We start from the raw sequence: 26,442 nt of genomic DNA, 5'->3' as shown, positions 1-26,442 counted from the left end.
TCAAACTGTGCTCAAGGGAAGCCAAGACCTTGTAACTGGAAACTTCCCAAACATAGAATTCTAAGACTAAATTTAGTGTTCTATTAAAAAAAATAAATTCAATGTTTTGTTTGTTCATCTTTTATATGCTAGAAGAGAAAGAGATTAACCTAGTTCATGCTCACAACCTAAGAAGAGTATTCAAAGAAGTGAGAAGAAAACTAATCCTTTTGGCGAAGAGGGAAATCCTTAGCAAGATGTAATGAAGTGGCTTGAACTGCAGACTTAGCGGCCAGCCACAAGAATATCATTGCCTAGCTAATCTCTATTACATAAAGTTTTATTGTGGCTCAGATAATATTATAAAAACTGTTTAAAAAAAACATGAAAGGAACCTCCATTGACAGGAAGAAGAAATGATTGGTATCATTTATTTATATAATCTTTCTCTGTAAACATAATTAACTGCTTTTTGAACTGTATACTTGATTTATGTATAAGCGGTTTTCTATTCTTGTTGAACTATAACTAAAATGAAGAGAGCCATGAGATGTTAAGGACACTGTATAATGTAATATAGAACATGGATAGCTTAATTTGTGATCCTTTGATATAACGTCAACCAGATATATCCTCCATACTAGATTTTATCTTTCTCTCCTATCATTGCTTCAACAAACATGAGCCTCTCCCCCTTTGAGCTGGGCACAGGTTTCTCATAGTCACGGGTAACAAATATTAAAAATCACCCAGAGAACTTGCTAAAGAGTAGTTCGTGGGGAATACCTACAAGCCGCCACTTGATTTCAGAGATCTTATATGGATCTAGAGAATTAGATAGTTTTTAAACATTTTCCAGGAGAGGGATAGACATCCAGATTTGGAACTAATGAACAGACCCGGGTTCAATTCCTCGGTACCACATACATAGAAAAAAGCCGGAAGTGGTGCTGAGGCTCAAGTGGTAGAGCTCTAGCCTTGAGAAAGTCCAAGGACAGTGCTCAGGCCCTGAGCTCAAGCCCAGGACTGGCCAAAAAAAAAAAAAAAAAATGAAACACAGAGGGGGAAAAAGGCAGAAGTGGTGCTATGGCTCAACTGGTAGAGCGCTAGCCTTGAGAAAAGCCTAAGGATAGTGCTCAGGCCCTGAGTTTAAGCCCCAGGAATGGAAAAACAAAACAAAACAAAATAGACATATCATTATAAACATGGCCTAAAATTTTATTATTTTTGTAACATGGGAAATTTGTGAAATTAGTTTGTACCTTCCTTATAGAACTGATAACTTATTTTTTTCATGGTATTTGAACTCTGGGCCTGGGTGTTGTCCCTGAGCTCTTCAACTCAAGGCTACCATTCTACCCCTTGAGCCATATATGGTACCACTTCCAGTTTTCTAGTGGTTAATTGGAGATAGGAGTCTTGTGGACTTTATTACCCCAGCTAGCTTTGAACTGTGATCCTCAGATCTCAGCCTCCTGAGTAGTTAGAATTATAGGCGTGAGCCACTGTTCCTGCTTTTTTTTTTTTTTTGTCAGTTAAGAGACTTGAACTTGGTACCTGGGCACTGCTGCGTTCTTTTTTTCTCAAGGATAGTCCTCTACCACTTTGAACCACAAAGCCACTTCTGGTTTTCTGGTAGATAATTGGAGATAAAGAGTCACAGACTTTCCTGTCAGGGCTGGCTTTGAACCATGATCCTCAGATTTCCTGAGTAGCTAGGATTACACGTGTGAGCCACCAGAGCATGACTGATAACTTATTTCTTAATGATTCTTATGAATTGGATCTCTACCATGAAACACTAATGAGTAATAGTAAAATAACTTACATCTTAGTGTACTTGAAAAATCCCTAAGTGTGATATTCACTTTGGCAGAAACTATTGGTTTCATTAAGGAATCTAGAAGGCCTATTTAGTTAGTGAGAACATGGAGTTACAAGCCCCTCTGCTGTTTGTGATGGTGGCAGGTATGGACACTTAGGTGAATGTAGGTAGAGTAGTATGGTGTAAGATTAGGCCAATCGGTCATGGGTTAGTACAAACAGGGATTTTTGTGTTTGTGATTTTCTTCTATCTTGAGGGTTACATAGGCTCTCACAGCTACATGCATCAGACAACCTTGTTGTTGGTATTTTTTCCCCCAAGAAGGGACAACACAGTTAAAGGAGAAAGCTTCAGACTTCAAGTCAGGATGGTTTGGTTCAGCTTTGCCTCTGCTGTGGACTTAATCCTCCCTGCCCCACTGTCTGCTCCTTTGGATATGGTCAAATTGACTTCTGGAATCTCTTAGAGCCCTTATTCAAAATCAGGACTTGTAAAGGATCCATGATCACAGATATGAAAATCATAGCCAACTCTGATCGTATACTACTTACTCTGTAAATGTAGCACTTGTCACTTAATCTCCCCTTTGTGTGCAGTAACCTTGGATTTGACTTTGAGAAGCAGGAAATAGAGATCCTGGGAGAGTTTTGCAGCTTCCATTTATCTAACTGGTGGTAGTGGGTGGTAAATGCATCTGTGCCCGAGAACATACCTGCCCACTTATCACTAGTGATTTAATTGTTGACTTAGTGGTCATTTCTGCCTGAGACTTTGCAGTCACTACTACATAGCACTCAAGTCGCCTAAAGAGCTCTTGTGTTCACTTGACCCACTTCTCTACCTGACTGGCTTCCCTGCCACCTCTGTTGTCCTCATCCTCGGGTCCCTGAATGCTCTGGTACCTCTGTCATTATGCTGCCCAATGCTTGCCCCAAGCAGAATTAGGGATTCCTCCTTTCTATGCTGACACACTTGAACCTCTGTGATAGCACTTCTTTCATAATGCTTTTGTGTTGAAGTTGATTGTTTGCACTTTGATCTTTCTGTCTCTACTTTTAATTGCTTGAGGGCATGATGTGTACACATAGTAGATGCTCTATAATTGTCGGATTAATACAGATCAGAGCACAGAGACAGTTTCATGTAATCTGAGAGCAGACAGGGGGACTCAACTTCCCACTGTTCATATCTTAGCTCTACCATAAGCTTGTGACTTTATGTAAGCTTCCCCACCTGTAAAATGGGAGCAGTAATGTTGACTACCTATTAAGGATTAAATGAGTTAAATATATGTGAGATACTGTCCTCAGTATTTGGCAGATAGTTAAGTGCTAATTAAGTGCTTATAATAGTGACTGCTTTATAGCTTTAATCATTTCTGAGTTTGTTGTCACTTTCTAAGGTTGGATTTGCCCCACAAAAGTACAGAAGGGAGAATTTTTTTCTTTTGCTATGTATACAAATTTAGTACCTCACCATCTGAAGGTTTTTTTAGTTCCTTCTTCATTTATATAGATACCTGACAGGGAGCTACTCATGACTTAACTCCCATATTCAGTTGTGCCTGCTTGCTTTATTGCCTGGCATGGTGGCACAAGTCTGTAACTCCAACTCAGGAGGCAAAGGTATAGGAGAATCATAGTCCAAATCAGGACCCAGACAAAAACACAAGGCCCTCTCTGAAAAATAAACTAAATCAAGGTGTAAGGACATACATAGCTCAAGTGATAATAGAGTGCTTGCTTAAAAAGTGCATGGTCCTTAGTTTAAACCCCAGTACCAAAAACAAAAAGTTCTTTGTAAAAAGAACTATATAACTAAAGATAAATTATAATCTTGGAAAATTTTACAAATACTTATGTGAGGCTTGAAGTAAAAAACAGATTTAAGTACCTAAGTTGAATGGCCACTTATACTTGAATGTTAGGACAATTGTGTCAGCTCTCAACCACAAGATTAAGTAATTAGTAATGTCTGTCACAGGCACAGAATGGAAGAGTAGCTAAATATTTGGTCTGTTCATACTTAAATGAATTATTATCAATCTCCACGTAACTTTACATTTTTCTTTCTTCCCCCCACCCCTCAGGGGAGTGGTGTCATGGGACTTGAACTCTGGCCTGGGCGCTGTCCCTGAGCTCTTCAGCTCAAGGCCACCAACCTACCCTTGAGCCACAGCTCCACTTCCTGTTTTGTAGTGGTTAATTGGAGATAAGAGTCTTCCGGCTTTGTATTGCGGCTTTGAGCCATGATCCTCAAATCTCAGGCTCCTGAGTGAGCCACTGCGCCTGGCTGTCTTTTTCATTTTTACCTTAAATATAAAAAGAAGGTCCTTTCCTTCCTCCTGATGCTTACAGGCTTTCCTAGTTTGCCTTACCATAGTTTCTGCCTCTGCTTGGGCAGCTAAAATTTTTCTCTCCCAGCTTTGTTTGCTTTAATGTTTTAAAGTGGCAGGTGTTGGCAACAAACCTTGTTACTTTGATTAATAACTTACTATAATTATTTTAGCTACTAGGTAGCTTTTAAAAAATAGAGTAATGAGTAGGCTTCCCCTGGATTGGATGACACTGTTTTGGGGAAGAAGCACTGAATTTGACTCCATGATGGATTGTTTTTCCTTTCCCCAAATGATAATGGCATATGGGAGTAAAAGGATGAGTCCCATCAAGCTAAGAGAAACTACCCAAAGATTGCTTTTTCTGTCCTCTTAAAAGAAGGCACTATATCTCATATAAGAAAAGCAGGACATTCCTTCCTCTTTCCTTCTTTCCTGTCAACATGTACAGCATCTATTTGAGCTACTAGATGGTTTTTTGATTTCTGAGGCTGTTTAACTTGCCTCTGGGCTAAAGCATCTTTAGTTTCTTAACATGGTTTCTTAGAACTCCATTATTTTCCTACTAAATATAATAAACACCATTGGAATATAGATGAACCATTTTCAAATAAAGATTTTTCTCACAGTCATGAAAGAGTTGATAGATTTACAGAGTTCCGGCAGATTTAACTTAAAACTTTTTAGAGTGCCAGGAGCATAGCCTAGTGGTAGAGTGCTCACCTCGCATGCACGAAGCCCTAGGTTCAATTCCTCAGTACCATATACACAGAAAAAGCCAGAAGTGGCAGAGCATTAGCCTTGAGCAAAAAGTGTCTAAGTACAGTACTCAAGCCCTGAGTTCAAGCCCCAGGACTGGCAAAACAAACAAAACAACAACAAAAAAGAGATTCTACAGTGGAGTTTCCTTTAGAGAATAACTCATCATCAAAAACAAAAATCACAGCACTGATTGAATTGTAGCATTATTTATTCCCTGATGACAAAAAATGGCTTATAATTCTTTCAGAGATATAATTCATTTATAAATTCTTTTATTTAATAAAATAATCTAATTTCTCAAGTTCAGAAATTTAGTAGCTTCCCTAAACACACATTTCCTACAATTTTTCTAGCTAGGATGATCCTGATTGAAATGATGGGCTTAAAAATAAATTATGCTTTTTTTTTTTTTTTGCCAGTCCTGGGCTTGAGCTCAGGGCCTGAGCACTGTCCTTGGACTTTCTCAAGGCTAGAGCTCTACCACTTGAGCCTCAGCACCACTTCCGGCTTTTTTCTATGTATGTGGTACCAAGGAATCGAACCCGGGTCTTCGTGCATGCTAGGCAAGCACTTTAACCACCAGGCCAAACTCCTGGCCCCAAAATAAATTATGCTTAAAGTTAGTCATCTGTTGTTCATCTCTTTGTGTTATCAGTTTCTTTATGTTTAAGTTCTCAGTGGGAAGCTTGAATGCCTATAACCCTGTGTAGCAGGTGTTAGTTTGTTTAACATTGTGAATTCCAGGATGTGAAGAATGACTGGGACCATCTGATTCTTTTTGTTTGCCAGTGTTTAGAATGGAATCTGAATGCTTTCTTAGGAATTTACAACTTATAGTTGTGATCTATTAAGTAACTGTAATTTGTTAAGTGTGTGGTAATCTTGTCTACCATTCCTGATTATGTTAAGCTGGAGGCATTCTCAAATTGCCTAAACATTGATCTAGCACCTGCCCTGTGTCAAGCAAAGTAGGAGATAAGGAGTGGCTTTGAAAGTGACCTCTGCCTACGGGGGCAGAGAAGACACATTCTCTTCATCAAAAGATGGCAGTCCCTCTAGAGCCAAACTACAGGCAGATACAGGGATCTTGTGGTCCAGCCTCTCATTTTACATACTGGGAAAATTGAGACCCAGGAGGTACAGTGACTTGCTCAGATCAAAAAGATACTGAGTGGAATTCTGACTGTGCAGGTAGGTATGTGAAAGGGAGCACATAAAAAGCAAGATTTTCAACTATTGTTAATCCAAACTTTCAGATATGTGTGCCCAAACTGGCATATAAACCTTTCCTCTTACAGTAGTCATTATTTCCTGGTCTAGGATTTCCTATGGATTAAAGACACTACAACACCTTAGTTAAATGTGACTAATCATCAGGAAATGGTCAGATCTGAGTTTGTTTTTAAAATGCTTATTTTTCAGTCTAAAACTACTATGCCTTAGGCATGCAATCAATTTTGTGTGTTCTTTGTTCTGTTAAAAAAAAATAAACGATTATTTTCTGTTTCTGGTGTTTTGTCCTAGATGTTTGGTCACCTAACCGTGAGGCAAATGCATATCTACATAATTGGGCAGTGCCTAAAGGGATAATAGCTCATCTATTTTAGAATCCTCAGCACAGTGGATGGCACAGAGTAGCCACACAAACACTTTCTGAGTTAATTTATGCATTGTGGAAACAGTGACCATTACAGCCTAACAGACCTGTATATGAGTCCCAGTTCTGTCACTTACTAGCAATGTGGCTTTGGGCAAGTTATTTTACCTCTGAGACTATTTTTTTTAATCTGTGAAATGTATGTGCATATATTTCCACATGCATATTCCTTTAAAACAATAATCTGCAAGAACCTTAACCTCTAACACAGTGTTTGGCATATACACTGTTGGGACTTTTTTAAAGGAAGAATTCTTATTTTTTACTTCCACACTAACTTGTAGATCTGCCTTTAGGTATCAAGACAGGGCATTGGAATCTTAAGATTTGACAATTTGAACATCATCTTTGTTCTCAAAGTACCTTACACTTAAAAAAAAAAAAAAGACCTTGTAATTTTTCCACCTATATCACTGTTTGCTAGCCATTCATGTCTAGCCCCCTTTGTGTTCTGTCAGTCTTGGAGAAAATTAATGAAGTTATATATAATGCTCCATGATATGACTGATCTTGTACACCTTGAATCAAGGACAGAATTTGCTAGGGTGTGGCCAAAATCTACCAGTGGTTTACTTTACAATCTGTATCCTGGCTGGACTAGCTGTTGGCTGTATAATTTGCCTAGTTTTGTCTGGAGTCTTAGACTATTCATCTGCTTCAGGCAAAATCTTTTGGGGTGTCATTAAATGGGATTGATAATTGGCTTCTGATGAATATTCATTGTGACTAATGACTTTGGGCAAATTTTACACATACTATCTTTATATTCTTCCACTGAATGAGATTTTGATAGGATCATTTTCCTCAAATTTAATTAAATATTCACAATACTCCTTTGTTGAGGATACTGCAAATTGTATACTTTCATTACTTTGAAAATACACCTTCTGTAAGGAATGAATATAGCCGTTTAGGGCACTTATTTTAGAAGTGGGCCTTGAAGTTACTTTAAAAGTAACTGACTAGTGATACTTTACAGGACAAATACATTACTCCTAGTTAAGCATAGACATATAATAAGACTTCACTTGTAATCAGCTTAGCCACTGTTGTTGAGGATCGATATACATAATAAGTGCCACTTAGTATTTTAGATAAGAGCCAAACAACTCTGTTTTGTTTTCTTAAATGGATGAATTCATTTTACCTCAATTGCAAAGGTTGGCCCTTATAAAATCCCCTAATAAAGTAATCAAGCATCTTAAAAACCTGATTTTATTGTATATGTGTGTGTGTGCCTATCTTCGGGCTTGAACTCAGGACTTGGGTGTTATCCCTGCGCTTTTGTGCTCAAAGTTCTACAGTATGAGCCATAACTCTACTTCTGGATTTTTTTGTTAGTTAATTGGAGAGTCTTATGTGGGGCTGGAAGTTTGTCCTAGTGGTAGGGTGCTTGCCTAGCATACACGAAGGCCTGGATTCAATTCCTCAGTACCACACACATAGAAATAGCCAGAAGTGGTGCTGTGCCTCAGATGGTAGAGCTCTAGCCTTGAGAAAGCCCAACGACAGTGCTCAGGCCCTGAGTTTAAGGCTCAAGACTGCCCCCCTCCAAAAAAAAAAAACTCTCATGGGCTTTTTTACGCCCAAGTTGGCTTCAAACTGTGCTCCTCAGATCTCAGCCTTCTGAATAGCTAGGATTACAAGCGTGAGACACCAGTATCCAGCCTTGGTTTTTTTGTTTGTTTGTTTTTTTTTTTAATAAAGATAAGTAATTTTAAGATCTGGGCTTCAAAGAAACATAGGCTCCTCATTTGTAATAATTAGTACACATCTAGGATTCTCCTAGCAGAGGATCACAATAACTCAAAAGCTATGTGCATACGGCCATATAGGATGAGGCCAAGTGAAATTAACTCTAGGATATGGAAACAAGAGGTTTATCTTTGTGATTGTTGTTCTTAATGTTCTATGTGAAGTTATTTATTTTCTCTTCCCCACCCCTTAAGAGTTCACCTCATGTTGTTACTGTATCTGACTTTGGTACTTGGTATTTTGTATAGATATTAATTTGTTTATATGAAATAGGGAAGGGGAGGGGAAAAGCAAGATGATTGGGAGGGGTCGGGGGAAAGAAAGTGGGAGAAAAACATGGGAAGGCTATGAATGTTCAAGAAGTAATATACCTACTACTTGATGAATGTAACTGTAATCTCTCTGCATCACCTCAAAAATAAAATACAATGAAAAGACAAAAAAAAAGATCTGGGGCTTTTACTTATGAAGCTTATTTTGAAGTTAAGAAGACATGGAAAGGTGCTATAAAGACAATAGTAACAATTTCCAACACAAACAGGATTATTTCATAAGGTGATTTTTTTCCCAAGGATTACAATTCAATGAAGCCTTAAGAGTTTTTGTTTATTTGATGTGTTACAGAACAGACACATTATTGCACTAATAGGTAAATGAATAAATAACTTGATTTTTCCCACATTGACATATCTATGTCTAAACTGTTATTATTTTGGAATTTGAGTTACATGCCCCACTCTGAGACTCATGAAAATCTTGGGACAGTTACTGTTTATTTGAGCACTAAGTGGCTATCTTTATGTTGTGAATATATTCTAACTAGGAATCATTTTTATTCAAGACATATTGTATTAACTAACACTTTTATATATGCAGTGCCACTGAGAAAGAGATGAAGAAAGACAGGGCTTTGTTTGGGTACTTTATGTCTGGGGACCGAATAGGGGCATTGTGATCCTGTTAGTAACTGGAGAAGTGCCCAAGGGAACCAAAGTGAAGCTTCAAGGAGGAGGGGAATGGAGTACAATACATGTACAGAGGCCAGAGGGTTTGCTAGCAGGACAGATCCAGACCAATATGGGAGATGAGTGAAAGAAGGGAGGGAAGGAATCCATAACTTCCTGTTTCCCATTATATATTGAAAGAGAATATGGTTGGGGAAAGGGGGCAGGCTGTTGAGACATAATTGTAGATCCTGCTTGAAGGTAGATTGGGAGCTGATGGAGACTTCTGTTCTAAACATGCCCCAGGCTTCTGAGAAGAAAGTATTATGGCTAGACCTACACTTTCAGAAGAGTACTCTGGCAGCTAAGAAAAGGATAAGCAGTGAGAGCCAAGGCCAATTTCCAGTGTAATCTTCCCTCCCAACTTGAGGGTGACATTGGAGTATAGTTGGTTTGTTCTCCACTCACCCAAGGATTTTCAGTCTGTAAGAAACTCTGAAGGGATGTGTCATTGTGTACATAGGACAGCCTCCTTTATTGAGGAACCTATAAATAAATTGGGAAGGATGGATTGGAGCTTTGGCTAAGTCCTTGGAAGCAGCTTTCCAGTGCTCACTAGATCATCTCCTGTTTGTGGCATGTACTTGATCGAAAGAACAGGATCTGGAGAGAATTGGGAACGGGGGAAGTAGTGCCCTGGCTTCAATACACAGCACTCACAACTGTGAAACATCAGCAGAATATCCAATTTAAAGCTGGTCATGTTATACTAACCTTTGGGATTCTTTTAACTGGGCCTTGGCACGTCACTCTTTCAGCACGTAAATGTCCTTCTGTCAGCAAAGGCCAGTTAACAGCTTCCAAAAGAAGCAAAGTTCTCTAGGGAACAGGCTTCCCAGAAACCAAAGAAACAGAAAGAAAAAAGACAGAAAGAAACATGTGTTGTTGGCTTTTTTCACTTCATAACTACATCTCCAAAGGTTGCCTTTTTCCCCTTTCTTTTTGCAATATTGAATTTTGTAGCAGTTGTATTCCTTTTTATTTTCTTTCCTAAAATTTAATTGTATCAAATGCTGATTTTATGATCTCTCTAGCTCTTAAGGAATAAAATAGGAATACAAAATAGACGCATATCAAAAGTGTAGAGGGAAAAGGATTAGTCCGTAACCAATGCCAGAGCAATTGATTAACTAGGTGGAAAAAATAAATTCTCACCTCAGTTCTTAAACCTAAATTAATTCCAGATGGATTAAAGAGTTAAATGCCAGGAGAAAATTTGGAGGACTTTCTTAAAATAAAAGTAGAGGAAATCATCACTAAGGAAAAGATTTGTCTACATAATTATTTAAACATTCATTCAGAAATTAAAAGAAAATGTAGTATAAATTCTTTTTTAAAAGATCACAAAGGGTTGGCGTCCTTTATGAACCACTATTGTTTGTTTCCTCCCCTGGCAGTCCTAGGGCTTGAAATCTGGGCCTGGGCACTGTCCCTGAGCTCTTTACCTTCAAGGCTAGCGCCCCACCACTTGAGCCACAGCACCATTAATGGATTTCTGGTGGTTAATTGGAGATAAAAGTCTCACAGATTTTTGTCTTGGGCTGGCTTTGAACCATGATACCCAGATCTCAGCCTCCTGAGTAGCTAGGATTACAGGCGTGAGCCACTGGTGCCTGGCTTGCTTGTTTGTTTGTTTTTGTTTTGTTTTGTTTTTTTTTCCCCTTAAATTTCTTAAGTCCTGAGCCACTAGGGGCATAGCTATTTACTCAGGGCCTGAGCACTGTTCTTGGACTTTCTCAAGGCTAGAGCTCAACACTTGAGCCTCAGCACCATTTCTGGCTTTTTTCTATGTATGTGGTACCGAGGAATCAAACCCAGGTCTTCATGCATGCAAGGCAAGCACTCTACCTGGAGGCCAAACTCCCAGCCCCCTCCATTTATACTTTTAAACTTACTTGACACTGAAACCCAATGATAATACATGCCCACAGTAAGTTCTTAGCTCTTAATTTCTGCTTTGCTGTGTTGCAGTTGACTGCCTGTATTCATGGCTCAGCCGCGATGCTCTACCCCATGTACTGGCAGCATGTATACATCCCCGTGCTGCCTCCACACCTGCTGGACTACTGCTGGTAAGATGCTACCCACCTTCTTACTTTTCCTCCTCCAGTAAGTAAAATAACCAGAAATGTTACAGATGTAACTTTGTATTTCCCTGTGTTACTCCAGTTAAATATGCGTGTGTTTGTGTGTGTTTGCCATACCTGATGGCATAGCCATTCTGTTTCCCAACAGCTATCATATAGGTCATATCATTCAAAATTCACATTTAAAAACTAACACCTTTCCTGTTTCCCAGTGTGGAGAAACACCAAGAGGTTGTGTGCCTGTTGCCTGCCCTCCCTCCTTCCCTCATTCCCTTCCCTTCCCTTCCCTTCTCCCTTCTGCCTTCTCCCTTCTCCCTTCTCCTCCCTTCTCCTCCCTTCTCCTCCCTTCTCCTCCCTTCTCCTCCCTTCTCCCTTCTCCCTTCTCCCTTCTCCTCCCTCCCTCCCTTCCTTCCTTCCTCCCTTCCTTCCTTCCTTCCTTCCTTCCTTCCTTCCTTCCTTCCTTCCTTCCTTCCTTCCTTCCTTCCTTCCTTCCTTCCTCTAAACACAAATTGGAACCTGGAAACAGTCTAGACCCCCAAGGTCTTCAAGGTTTAGTCCCAGCATACTAACCCTCAACCATGCCAGACTTTGAAACCCTCAAAAGTTTTTTGTTTTTTGTTTTAATTTTTGTTTGTGCTGGCCCTGGGGCTTAAATTCAGGGCCTGGGTGCCTTCCCTGAGTTTTTGTGCTCAAAGCTAGTACTCTACCACTTAAGCCACATCTCTGCCTTCTGCTTTTGGGTGGTTAATTGAAGATAGCTGTCAAGGACTTTTCCTACCAGTACTGGCTTTGACCCTTGATCCTCAGATGTCAGAATCCTTAGTAGCTAGGATTATAAACATAAGCCCAGTCTTCTAAAGTTTTTTTGATGAAAACTTTTCTCTTCAGTGAATGAGTTTAAATAAAGAGAAAGGAAGGGAAATTTGGAGTTGACTAAGTCATTTGGCCCAAGACTTTATTTCCTCATCTGTAGGAAGAAGTTGCTCAACACATAATTGCATGGTGATGAAATGAGGTAATAGACAAAGTACTCCAGTAGAAGAGCTTGACAGTGGAATGTACCTGATTCAAGTTCCTACTGAACCATGATGAAGATGAACTCACTGTTTCTCTCCAGTAGCTTCCTGGAAAGAAAGACTCTAGATGGCCAATTTGAATCCGCTTTCCTCATTAAAAACTTTTCTCTAGTATAATGTGATTAAAACTCTTGTCAGCAGATGTTGCTAAGGGAGCTAAGGGTGTGTACAGAAAGGCACTCACTGACTGCCAGAAAACCAGTGCTTCAAGAGAAAGAGATCCGTCTGAGATCTTGCAGCCCTCATTTAAGAACACATGATTCAAGGCATTTACCATTGGTTCAAGATGGAGTCTAGGTCAGTCATAAGATTTGCTTTTTTAACAGTCTTACTTTAAAAAGCTCACCTAGGTAGCCACACAGTCCTGGAAGGCCTGGAAAGAATCATGATCACCCCTAGGTTGAATATGTCAAGCTCACCATCTTCTTGAAAATGTGAATAATGAGGTTGTGGCTCATAACCAACAAATAAAAAACATCTCTTGAATATAGCACCAAAGGCAATAATGAGTAAGACACAATCAGAAAAGCTTCAGATTATTAGGTATTGAAGCCAGGCACACTAAAATGCTAAGACCCACCAGAGGGGAGCTTCTGGGTTTTAGGTCCCCTGTGTACAGCCCAGTGGGCAGAAACTGTAGGAAAAAGTCTAGAGGCCAATGTCAGCAGGACTTGCTAGAATGCTGGTGGTGGTGCCACTGGCCCTCAGATTGTTCTCTTTTTTTTTTTTTTCCCTCTGCCCATCATGTTCCAGACTTAGTCCTAGAGAAAGGCCATATAACCTCCATTCCCACAGCTGCTTTCTTTCCCTTTCCCAAGGCCTGTCACTCATTACCCATCCCCTTCCCTTTCTCAACATCCCACCCCATTTCACCCTGACAAAGGGGAAGCAGTCTGTGAGAAGCCATTGACCACATGGTCTGAGAGTTTGGTCTCCTGGGGTTATCTGGGGTACAGCAAGGCCTCCCTTTTCCATGATTTCATTGAACATCCCTTCCAGTCATCGCTCTTCTCTCCCTGCAGATGTGCTCAGGTGTCCTACTCCTCAAACTAAACCTTAACTTCCTTACTCTTCATTTTGAGTGTCTGAACTAGTTCTTGGCTTTCCCCCTTCCCCAGTCATGTACCTTGCTGCTTGGATAAAAGGCTGGGGAACTGGGCAGAAGGCCAGAGAGGGAGAAGACCAGGTACCTAGAGGGGAAGGGCGGGGGGGGGGGGGAGGGAGAGAGAGAGGGAACAAATTGTGTACCCCAGGAAGTGAAATGGTAATGAGAGACTGTAAGAGAAATAGGTAAAGAAAAGATAGGAACAGAAAAGTAGCATACCTATCCCAAGACAGACTCCGCAATCCTGGCCCTCTCAGTAAAGAGCACCTGCTGGCAATCCCTGCCATACAGCCTCCCAGGCAATGCCCCCACTTCATAGACACAAGTGCCTCTCCACAGAAATATGTCTCAGAGTCTCCCATGGAGTGAGACAGTGTGTTAAAAGGCAGCCTTGAGTACCACTGGGAGAGACAACCCACAAGACCTATTTTTTGCATTCAGACAGAAGTGTTTCTGTATTCAGATGATACAGCTGGGAAAGTGAATGTAGGTCCTTTGCGAAATAGCATGACTTGGCCTTTCTATTATTTGGAAATTTTTGGTTACTAAGTTATGAGCTAATTTAAAACTGGTACTCCAGGACCATGGAGACAAAAAGTCCTGATGACAGGAGCTGTCGTTGGGGGCCCTAACTACTGGCCTGTCTACATCTTATGTTCTCATTTAATTCTTCCAACTGCCCTGCTTAGCAGATGTTATTAACTCCATTCCACAGATCAGTAAAACAAGACCCCAAGAGGTTTAGTAAATTCCCCCAGTGTAGACATTGTGTTTGTCTGATTCCATTCTTATAAAAACAAGCAAGAAATATACACATGTAGACATACCGTAAAAATTAGATGTATTAAAGGAACATGATTATATATACACACAAATATTTAACAATGACTTAAAGTAGAAACAGAAGATTTCAGCATGCTTTTTATTTTCTTTATTTGCAAATATATCTCTAATGAAGAATTTTTCATCTCTGAAAAGTTTCTCTTGCAAACCCTTAGTGTTTATCCTAGCCAGGTATTTGTTCTAGTCATCATCTCTCCATCTTGTTTGCTTATAGGATTTGTTAATTGTTTTATTGTATCCTGTGAAAGCTGATCCAGTGACCTTAGATTCTACCACACTCCATGAAAGCATGGTATTGGCAAGGAATGCTGCTGAGCCCTCATCATACTGGGCTACCATTCAAGAGAACTTAAGTTCAGGCCCTCATGTATTGGTGCCCAAGTGGGTTTTAGGAGAAGACTTCACCTTGAAGTTCATGTATTTTTATACGATAGCCATCTCTCTCCTGGTCTCTTGTTGTCACAAAAGAAAATGTCTGACCAAAGGATGATTATAGGCCAGTGGGGTTTGGTATTTGTTAACTGTACAGTTTAAGAATGAATGAAAGACCCTAACAGAAAGGAAACACACACACACACACACACACACACACACACACACAATCAAGGGTTAATTTGATCACCTTCAGACTGCTGCCACCATTCTGGTCAGAAACTACAAATGTCATGAAATTTGAGTCAATGCTCAGAGCTTTATACTATTGTGCTGTGGGACTCCTTACCACCTAGCTTTTCATCCTTGGTGGTAAGAGGCAGCAGGGATAACTAGCATTTTAAGTAAAGTGCTGGGAGCCTGAAACATGCAAATTTGAGGGAGGTTTGTTCCTCTGCAGATGATTTAAATGTTAAGTATGTCCCCTTGCAGGGGATACAAGAAATGGAATCTGAAAACTATTATCTCCTGTAGAAATGAACTCTCAATTTACTCACTGCACAGGAAGGGTGGATTCTAGTCATTTTCACTGCCAGCAGGTGCCCTTTCTATGCATAATAGACTTCGCAAGTGTAATTAACACATGAGGACCACTGCTGCCAGTTTTTCTTCAGGTACATGCTGCTCAGAGTTTTCAGGACAACAGTGTAGGCCATAAGAGCTTTTCACATTGTGCTTGATGATGAGGTGTTCATTGACCTCCACACAAAGACATGGCAAGTGGGGCTGAACCTAGCCCCTGCTGTTAGTATCACAGGTCATAGACCTTAGGTCCAGGGCCCCCCCCAAAAAAAAACTGTTTCACAGCCTTTGGTAGACTAGAGACCACTAGAGCAGAGCTCTAGTTTGCATGCAGTTAATAAATGAAAGTATGATACTGAACACCCTGCAATTATGTAGAAGACTCTAATTGCACATTCACAAATACAACAACCAATTATCTGAGTTAACTTTAATTAGAGCTATAATCACAAATTTTAATTATCTGAATAATCAGTTTAGTACAAATAGTTTGCCTTAAATATTTCCCAAGTTAATTTTTTATGTCCCTTCCCATTTTGAGAGGGGCAAAGTGAAAAGTGCTTAGGTTTGGATTCAAATCTCAGTCTCATCTCTTACTATCTCACCATTAAAAGTCAATTTTACCTCTCTTACCTTGCAATGTCATTTTCTATGAATTGCGCATGATTAGCCTACATATGGGAGTGGCTCTAGGAATCACAGGTGTTAGTCATCAAGTGGCTCATAGGGGCCACTTGTTTTACTGTCATTGCTCTTATCACCATCACCAAAAAAATGGGGCATAGATTTTATTCTCTAGAAAGTTTAACCCATATCAAATGTTAATCTAGCTCTACTGCCTTCAGAGCTCATGGGAAGACTTTATAATTCATCTTCTCTTTTTACCCATCAGATTGTTTTTATTTTGATTTTTTTTTTTATTTAACTTGAGTTATTGTGTGGTTGTTTTCATTTGCAGCTGTGGCATAAGAATGAAAAGAAAAGAAACAAAAGCAGATGGCAGAGAAAACGAAAGGAGTAAGACATTTCCAGCCCTTATGAATATTTAAAAACATGTGCTGCTGGTTCCTTTCTACTTCAGATCTGTGCCATTCCCTTGACTTTGAAAGAGAACAAAAATGTTCCGTACCTTGGCTGTTGGCATCTCAGACCTTGGCCAGTATTGGCAAAGCCTTCCCACTTCTGGGACAAAGGATTAGCTTGCTGATTAAAATCACCCTTGTCCATCATCATCATCTGCTGGGGTTTTTTGTTGTTGTTGTTTGTTTGTTTTGTTTTTTGCCAGTCGTAGGGCGGGAACTCAGAGTCAGGCACTATCCTTGAGCTTCTCAAGACTAGCACTCTACCACTTGAGTCACAGTACCACTTCCAACTTTTGTCTGTGTATGTGGCACCAAGAAATCAAACCCAGGGTTTTATACATCCTAGGCAAGCACTCTATCGCTAGGCCACACTCCTGGCCCTCAATCTACTATTTTGAGTACTGTATGTAGCAAACTCTTTCTAAAAGTTACTATACACCTTTAGAATTAAGTGTAAATATTAACTCTCTTATATAACTTAGGAAATGGAGCTAAATGTAGTGACTTCCAGTCATGGAGCTAAGAATAATGGGAGCTTAGAATCCAGAGCTACTGGATGTTAAGCATTTCTTTGCTAATATACTGAAAAGTGTCAGAGACTGGGTTGTACCTATCCCCAAGATCTTGTGGGAAAAAAAATGCTTCATATAGTCTTCATGTTTTGCTTATTGTAGACATATGATGTCATTCATTAATTACATCCATTCAACAAACAGAGTATATTATGACCAGGTACTGTGCTAATGAAATTTTGCAATTAATGGTCCTAGTAGAAGTGATATAGAATCTCCCATTTACATTCCCTTTTCTCCATTCTTCCCTCTGAAGTAGACCTAAATATCCCAAACCATCTACTAAGTTTGTATATTTGGATTATTCTAGGTTCATGTTAACACACTTTTGTGTTAATTTTCAAAGCAGATCAAGACAAGTTTATGTTTTTCCAGCAAAAGTCAGGTCAACAGCCATATTTGTAGCTAACTTCTAAAACAGTCTGTGGTCAAGATTGAGTGACAAAGTTAGATAAAATATATTAGAACTAAAACCTAGATTTTGTGCTTGAGCTTATAAAATGTATACTTCGTGGCATTATTAAAGCCATTTTTGTAGCACAGGGCTGTTCAGATTCTCTGGGAAAGATACTAACCCGAGGCTTTTTCCTATGCTATATGTAGGGTTCTGAATCAATCCGACCTGCTACATGAATCTGTTCCATCTAGAATTTTTAGCAAAGCTCTTTAATACATTTAACCACAGGGTGCCTTGTCTATGTGAATATCAATCCGGATGTAGAATCCGGATGTAGCTGTGAAGTGACTTCCAGTGAGGCACAGCTGGGCCCATTCTAATCAATGTCTTCATTGATACCATGAAATTTTGCATTGAGAGTACATTAATGCTAAATTAACTGCAGTCATTGATATTTGTGGTGGCAGAGACAAAAATCAAATGTAGGTATGGTGGTAGCAAAAGGAAAAACCTGGCTTTGACCCTGGCTTTTTCACATAGTAGCTTTGAGGTCAGTGAGCCTCTCTGAGCTGACCAAGGAGAGTAGGAATCACTCCTAACACAAAGGAGGTTCTCCATAAATAGTAGGTTTTGTGGTTCTATTTTTATGTTACTTCTGACTATTCCCATAATATGCAGTTAATATATGTTAATATGTTGTCTACAAGTGTGTATATTTATGTATACATACACACATGTATGTATATGTATGTATACACCTGTGTGTGCACACATGCATAAATGATTAAGCAAAATTCAATTGAAATTGACAATATCCAAGTATATTGCAAATGGATTAGGTGAACAGATGTGATTAAAATTCTTTTCTACATACCCAATTTGGGGCTAGGTGGGATATTTTAAAGAATTCCAAAGCAGACACAAGAGCTGTGTATTGTTTCCATAATGCAACAAGTGCCAAGGAATGCTATAGCCCTGGCATCAGGCAGAGGGAATAGGAGAGCTTGTAGCTGGTTTTGTCTCATAGAAAACAGTACTCCACAGAGGATTTCACATGTTTAGATGAAAACAAAAGAATGGAGGGTTGTTTTTGTTTGTTTGGATATTTAGGTTTTGTTGTTCTGTTTTTTAAGCTAAAAAATAGCAAGGGTCTAAGAGTGGTCTAATACTCAGGGAATAGTACTATTATGATAGGAGTTCACCTGAAGGGAGGGGATCAAAATCAGGATTTACCATTCATATGGAAGAAGTGTCTTTACTGTACCTGATGTTTAGAAAGCATGCACATACAAACACATTTGTGTATTGGTTGAACAAAGAAAAATTATATATTACTGAGTAAATCCTGAGCTAAGGTTTGCTAAACTCAACTCTGATGTTTGAATAGAGAGGCTGAGTGGTGGAGAAAAGGTCCATATTAGAAGTCAAAAGTTCTGGTCCAAATCCTGGCCCTGGTTCTATTTAATTTGTAACAAGAGTGTTCTATCCCCTTTCTTCTGAGTTTCATTTTATTTATCTCAAGATAATTTCCAGGAATATGGCTAGAAGTATAGCCTAGCACCAAGTAGAAAACTAAGAAGTTATTGGGTGATAAAAAGTAACCCAACCCTAGGCCAATGTGACCTTCATTTCCTTCAGTAGCCCCAAAACTTATAGTGCCAAGAGTCTGTGGAAGAAATTTTGCACACCTCTGAGAAAACTGTCTTCAACTATCATTTTTCTTTGTTCAGCCAATGCATAAGTGTGTGCGTGTGCACGCACAACCATGTCTACACACACTTTCTGATCAGGTACACTAGAGACATAAGTTCTCTTATATGGAATAAATGGGAAGTCCTGACTTTGATATTCCAGGTGAGCTCCAGTCCCATCATTCAATCACCTCCCAGCGTATTTACATTGAGGAATTGCCTCAACCTAAGATTTAGTGAGACAGCCCATCTTTAGACCATAGCAGAGTAAAGAGGTCCCTTTAACATGGAAACCACTCTTTCCAAATTAGAAGATGGTGTTTGTTGGCTCTTACCCACCTGCCTTCCAAGGGACTCTCCAGACTGTATCCTAACCATCCTAGTGGTCTTTCATCTTCTTGATTCTACATCTCAAGTTCTTAACCCATGTCTTGACCTTTATTGTGTGATTAGCTTATGCTGCTATAGTGATCTCCGCCTTGGAGCCCCTCCGTCATGTTTTCCGAGTCTGTCTCCTTCCATTAGACTAGGGAGGCACAAAAAGGTGACCTCTACTGCCTTGCTTCTTGCTGCTTGCTGCTTGTAAGGGAGAAATAGCTTATCCCCACCCCCAGCTTCTGACTAGCTTCTATGTGCTACCTTCTGCTGACTTGCCCAGTTTCTCATAATGCATTCTGTATATAATTCCCCAGTCCTCCCTGGCCTGCCGCCTGGCTTATATACAATCCTTATAAAACTCTAGAACTTCCAGGTAGCCTAGTAGTCTCTCCAACAAAGATATTCTAGCTACGTACTAAGAACCATAGGTCATGTAAGTTAGGAGCCACAGACCAAAGAAGCATCAAGACTCCAGAAGGCAGCAGCACTGGAGCAAGTCACCTCATGCCAGAGATTTTCAGACAAGTATTCTTGCCTCTCTCTGTTTTTGGCATCAAGAAAAATGTGTGAAGCACTATCGTGGTGCTAGGCTCTTTTCTTTGAACATTTGAACTGAAAAGCTAGGCATAAAAGGTCACTGGATGTGAAGCATTTTTGGCATATGGGACATCTTTGTACTGGAAAAAGAGGAAATCTTTTCTTACTACCATTTGCATTTAATGCTCTTTTTTTAACTCCTATAAACCTCTTTTCTTTGTCTCTTCTCATTTGTTTTCTACCTAATTCACCTCTGCATTTCTAGAAAGAGCTCCTGGGCTACGGTGAATCCCAATCTGAGTTTGTTTTTTGGTTTTTTGTTTTGTTTTGTTTTGTTTTGTTTTGTTCCAGCTAGCTCTGGCTTATAATGGTTCTGGTTGAATTCTCTGTGACCTCTGAGAACCCTGTCTCCTGACCTTTACTCTATGATTAACTTCTCCTGCTGCAGTGGTCTCAGCCATGGAGCCCCTCCTGATGTTTTTCCAAGTCTGTCGCCTTCCGGTAGACTGAGGAGGCACAAAAGAGCTGCCTACTTCAGGCTTTGATGTTGACCTTCCCAGGTTTTCACCCAGGCACTGTCTTTGTAACTTGCCTTCATGTCAGTTGGGACAAGTGGCTTAGGGCTCTGGAAGGTCCTTGTCCCCCTCCTTCATTGGTCACCCTGTGGAGCTTTAGAGCCACACTCAGGACAATGTGCCCACTCTGCTGCTTTCACTGATCAGTTACAGTGATATACATGTGTCTTGCATTAGCAACCATCCCCAGCATCCAGCTCAGCTCCCATTGAGCCCCCTCTGCTGTCAGAGGAAACCACACAAGGAAACAGGTGATCTTCACTTCCTCTCCCAATCTTGAGTTGTTCCTGGTCTCATCCTCTGCTATTGCTCAAAGATCAGAGAGGGCTAGATTGGAAACAGGAAAGAAATTAAATACCATTTACCCAAAGAAAAGTTTAAATGATAGCATTCACTCTCCTTCTACTTTTCAAGCCCTCTTTTGTGCCTTTCACCTACCTTATGACCTTTGTAAAGTTACTTAACCATTTTGAGGTATAGATTCCTGTGTAAGCTACAGAGATAAGCCTTCAAGATTGCTGTAAGGATGAAATGAGGTCACCTTAGGCCTTCCTGTCTTGTATACCAAGCACCCTGTTCTCTTTCTTGCAGCAGTGTGTGCTCATATAGTAATGTACTTATTTCATTTGCTACTAGTATGCTCCAAATAGTCAAGGACCTGACCTGATCCATTTTTTTCCCTCTTTCCCCAGCCCAATATGGTTCTGATACATGGTAATATTTGTTGACTGACCAACATATGATCAGCCCCCCTCCAGCCATTTTAAAATTCAAACTTCTGGCTAGTAGTTCTCTCCATTTCAGAATCCCCACAGGTAGCAAAATCCATAGATGTTCACTTACATTATATAAAACATTACAATATCTGTATATAACCCTATGCATATCATATCCTCCTCTGTGCTTTAAATCATCTCTATATTACTTATACATAAATGCAATGGAATGCTTTATAAATAGTTACTGTGTATTGTTCAGAGAATATTGATGAGATAAAGCAGCATTGAAACAACTATCAGCAAGCCTGGGAACATGATGTGCGGATGGGATGCACTATAAGCCGTGCTTGGACAATGAGTGCTAGAGAGAGACTGGGAGGGTGGTCTGTGAAGTGGTAGGAAGCCACGGCTGGAGGTGCTATATACTACTCAGCGTGCAGTAAATTCATGCTTTTTGGAACTTTCTAGAAATTTATTTTTTAGAGTATTTTTGTTCCATGGTTATTTGAGTTCATAGATATAGAACCTGTGGGTATGAGGGCTGACTGTATATTTTTCTCTGTGGATTTCACAGGTCTCATATCTCTCCTTGGGTTTGGCAACCAAAGGGGCTCAGAGCCCAGTTTGTGGCCATCAGTAGATATTGTATCATGACACTCAAGTATTGACCTGGTTGTTTTGTCCCTCATTCTTTTTCTACTTTTTGGACTATACTGAGCATATTCATATAAATTGCTTAGAACATAAAAAGAATCAATTCCAGCTGGTAAAGCAAGTATAGTTTTATTTTGTTTGTTGGTTGGTTTGTTTTGCTTTGTTTTGTTTTGATTAGTCATGGGGCAAGCCCCACGGTTTAAGACTGTGGACCTGGGCTCTGTTGCTGAACTCCTCAGCTCAAGGCTGAGCCACTTTGAGCCACAGCGCCATTTCCATTTTTTTTGGTGGTTAATTGGAGTCTCATGGAGTTTCATGCCTGGGCTGGCTTTGAACTGTGATCCTCAGAGTTCAGCCACCTGAGTAGCTAGGATTACAGGTGTGAGCTACCAGCACCCAGCTAGCTGGTTTTTTTTTTTTAACTATGATTATCAAATAACTGTTTTTTGCTAAATATAGCATAATGGTTCAGAGAAGTCACTATTCAGAAAAAGCAGTATACGAAACATTGAAGGAGAGTTTGGGCCAGAGTTATTGTTAACAAGGAAACTTTGGACAAGTATCTGAGAACAGCTTTTTCAGAGAGTAAAAAAAGTATCCATTGGATTATTTGAGGGTCCTCTGAAATCAGATAAGTAAAGCTTTGTGGACAGCCTTTGGTGTCTGGCATGTGTTAAATATGGAGTGGTGCAGTTCTGTCCTAGCTGCCCTGCATATGACAGTGAGGTTCTCTGGGAAACAGGCCGTAGAGGCCTTTTCTGTAACTGACAGTAACTATTGAACCTAACATCTGTTTTGTGCCCAGTGGGTCCAAAGCAAGGGAGATGTGAGCAACCTCTGGTGCCATATGAGAAGTGGGCATTGAAGAGGTGGGACTGAGGCCCATGGAGACAGCATGTGACTAATTGGAGGCTATGTGGAACTAGATAACAACTGGAATGGACAGAGCAGTAGAGCATACTCAACCAGAAGGTGGGGACTCTGGGTCTTACTATGGCCTCCCAAGCAGGCCAGAAAAAGCTAATCTCTTGTTCTTCTCCTTTGGTCATTTGGCCTGGGAAATGGTGAGCTTGTTACTTCAGTCTGGCTCTAGTCTTTGCCCTGTTGTGATCTGCATAACCTCAAATGAATTACTCATTTCCACATACTTCTTCATCTGCACTGTGGCTCCAGTGATGCCCCCACACTCTTAAGGATCCAGGGAGAACATGTCTAGTGGCCATGGCCCTGTAATGACGTGAGGCAAGCACACAGCCAGTGGTTGGTGGCTGCTTGTCACTCCTGGTACCACACTGGTCACCACGTTGGCCTGGGAGGACCTCTCTGTCACCCTCAGTAAGCCCAAAGCTGCATTTTGTTACCCAACAAGATGTGTTGCATGTTCTTTGTTCTTGTTTGTACGTTCTCCTGTTCTTTTATCCTTTGACCTCCCTCAGAAAACCAGGCTTCATTATTTAGAGCAGAATTTAAAATTGTAAGGCAAGCTGTGTTTATTCTTTTGTTTCTTTTCAAAAACAAGAATGAAAGCTAAAAGCTCAAGTGAATAAGGCCTCTTTCTGAGCTTTCCTTACCTTTAAAAATAGTACACTGAGGGAAAACTTGTTCCCCCCACGCACACATCCCCCACCACCCTGCTGAGAAAAGTACTTGGGTGAAAAGGTGGTGCCCCCGTGGGAGGGAGAGTGGGCGCTGTGGTGTGTAAGTAGTGATGCTAACTGTGCAGTTGTACCCAGGAAGAGAAAGGAAAGCCAGTGGATTTTCAAATCCCTGGGCTGCCGGAGGCTGTGTTCCTTCCTGGCGTCAAAGAGGACTTGCCCACCAGGAGGGTAGGACCTATCTTCACCCCCTCCACCTTTGTCTGAGGAAGCTGTATGCTGTGTATTTGGACAGCCAGCGTTCTTTTATTTCACCTGACTCATTTCCAATTAGTAGCAGCTCACCTTAGGGGAACATAATTAAGAGGACTCTGGTTATCTGGGGGAAAGGAATTAAACAAATTGTGGAAGTGCAGTCATAATGGATGGAGACTACAGGATCATTAATAATTCTGCAGATCCATATGCATGTCTGTTCACTGCTAGGAATGAACCCAAGCTATAGAATCTACCTGTCCCAGAAACACTGTACATCACAGGCCCATTCCATATACCAGCACTCCTTTCCTTTTGTCTTCAGTACCAAGTATGACTGGCTCATAGACTGACAGCCCTTAGTTTGTAATATTGCTTCACTACTTACTAGCTATATGACCTTGGGCAAGTTGCTTCACCTTTCTGAACCTGTTTCCTCATCTGAAAGTGTAGATAATAGCACTACCTTGCAGAGTTGCTTTGAGAATTATATATGTAATGCATAAAAGTGACTGGGTTATAGTCACTCAATAATATTAGTTCCTTTTCCTCTTAGGATTCAAAATAAAGAAACCTTTCAGGTAAAGGTCATTATATTGTCACTGCCTTGACACCAGCAACAGAATCCCTTTCCTCTGTAGGGGAGCAGGAAGAAAGAAGAGCTTTCAGTTTCCCTGGATATAACTGAGGAAGTCAGAGAGTGCAGTAATTCCCAGAGAACAAAGGCCCAGTACAGTAGTCCCTATTCTTATATTCAGAGATATACAATGGCATCCTACTATCACTTGTCAGCTGCACAGCAGTTGTGAAGCAGTTGTCATGATCTGCCTGAGCACAGATATGGTCATAGCTATTAATATTATCATTGCTTTAATTTAATTATGTGCATTGCTGGTTCTGCATGTGCTGTGTTTAATTGCCATTTAAAATATCTTCAAAATGGCAGTATGATTCAGCATTGAAATTAAAGTTGCTGTGATTGCTGAAGAGCTCAGAGCAGAGTGGAGAAGCTATCAGTGGAGCAAGTATCTTTGCATTCATATTTTCTAGAAAAGCAACAACCAAGTCTTTCTCAGACCTAAAACAGAAGGATACTTTTAGTACATTAATTATTGTTTTGCTTTGTTACTGAATTGTCTTTGGGAAAACATGGAAATTGATGCCTCTGAATCACAAAATGATTCAGATGAGTCGGACTCCATATGTGAAGCTTTTAGAATTAGCTTACTAAATTTATTTGGCTATGTTTTCCTTTTAATGTATGCCTAAGAGTGAGACATGGTTTTTTAAAATGTCTAAGTGGTCAGAAAGAGCAAATGATTGTGTCCTTGCCTGTACATTAAAATAAGGAGGCAAGGCACCCTCCAGGAGAAAGTGCTATACAATCCCACAGAACTCACAGCAGAGCACATAGATGCTGAGAGCATGTGTTTGTGAATCATAAACCTATGAACAGAGGTGATACATGCCAGACACAATCTTTATCAGTACCAAGTGTCTTCAGAATGAAGAATGAACAAAAGGCCATTCTCTGAATGAGAAAATGAATCCAATGGTGCCAGCCACAGTGGGCTCAGAGAGAACCCCTTTAGACTTGACAGTTGCTCACTGAGTGCCTCTACCAGATGTTGCTTGTATGCTGGGCACATCTTGGCCATCTCCAGTCCCTGCACTGAACAGATACTGTCCTTTTAGAGACACCTGGTCAGGATAGAACAAGAGATTATACAGAACAAAAACAGATCTAATTCCTCTGGCTTACTAACTCACTATCTGGGAGTTCATATATGTGAAGTTGTTCATTTTCAATGCGGTCTTGCTAATTAAATTAATGAAAAAAGTGACTTACTGTCTAACTATAGGGATAGGATTTATTCAATAGAATATTGTAGAGTGTTTAACAATCACAAAGGTTGTAGTACAATATGGAAAGAGTTGGTATACACAATAAGAAAATAGAATACATGCAATAATATCATGGCTGATATTAACAAAGTGTAAGGCAAAATTGAAATGATATAACTAGTTACATTTTTCCAAAAAATGTCTTTTCTAGCTGGGCATTGTGGCTTATGCTTGTAATTCTAGCTACTCAAGAGACTGAGGTCTGTCTGAGGATACTGGTTTGAAGCCAGCCTGGGCTGAAAAGTCTAGGAGACTCATCTCCAGTTAGCCACCCCAAAACAGGAAGTAGTGCTGTGTCTCAAAGTGGTAGAGTAATACCCTCTAACAAAAGAACCCAGGGACGGCACCCAGGCTCTGAGTTCAAGCCCCTAAGACTGGCATATGCATATGTGCACATGCACACGCGCACACACACACACACACACACACACACACACACCCCAGAAACCAAAAAAAAATGTATCTCTAAAAAAGATAGGTTATAGAGGTTTCCAAGAAAATTAATTTTCAATAATTATTCTGGCATATTGACAATAGGAATTGTTATCAGGACATATTTAGAATTACCCAGGTATATACTTGGCACATTGAGGTTTTAAGGAATCTGAGCTTCTTTTTCTTCCCAGTCTCTCCCCACACTGAGAAGTTGTATTTGGATATTTTCAGGGTAACATTGCCATAGATTCTTGGATGTATTTGA

At 40.1% G+C, this 26,442-nt stretch overlaps 1 protein-coding gene across 3 annotated transcripts in view; it reads left to right on the top strand.

Moving 5' to 3' along the window:
* The window catches only part of Dennd1a (DENN domain containing 1A), a 463,593-nt gene that overhangs the window by 251,891 nt on the left and 185,260 nt on the right, over positions 1–26,442 (top strand). For all 3 annotated transcript variants that reach the window (XM_090330613.1, XM_090330611.1, XM_090330612.1), the window contains exon 10: positions 11,289–11,389. In XM_090330613.1, coding sequence (XP_090186739.1) covers positions 11,289–11,389 — 101 coding nt within the window. The remainder of the gene's footprint in view (positions 1–11,288; positions 11,390–26,442) is intronic.

Source organism: Megascapheus bottae, chromosome 3 (genome assembly GCF_031878675.1).
Source record: "Megascapheus bottae isolate mThoBot1 chromosome 3, mThoBot2.hap1, whole genome shotgun sequence".
Lineage (NCBI taxonomy): Eukaryota > Metazoa > Chordata > Mammalia > Rodentia > Geomyidae > Megascapheus > Megascapheus bottae.
Note: the sequence above shows the minus strand (reverse complement) of the source record. Positions and strands in the feature narration are given on the sequence as shown.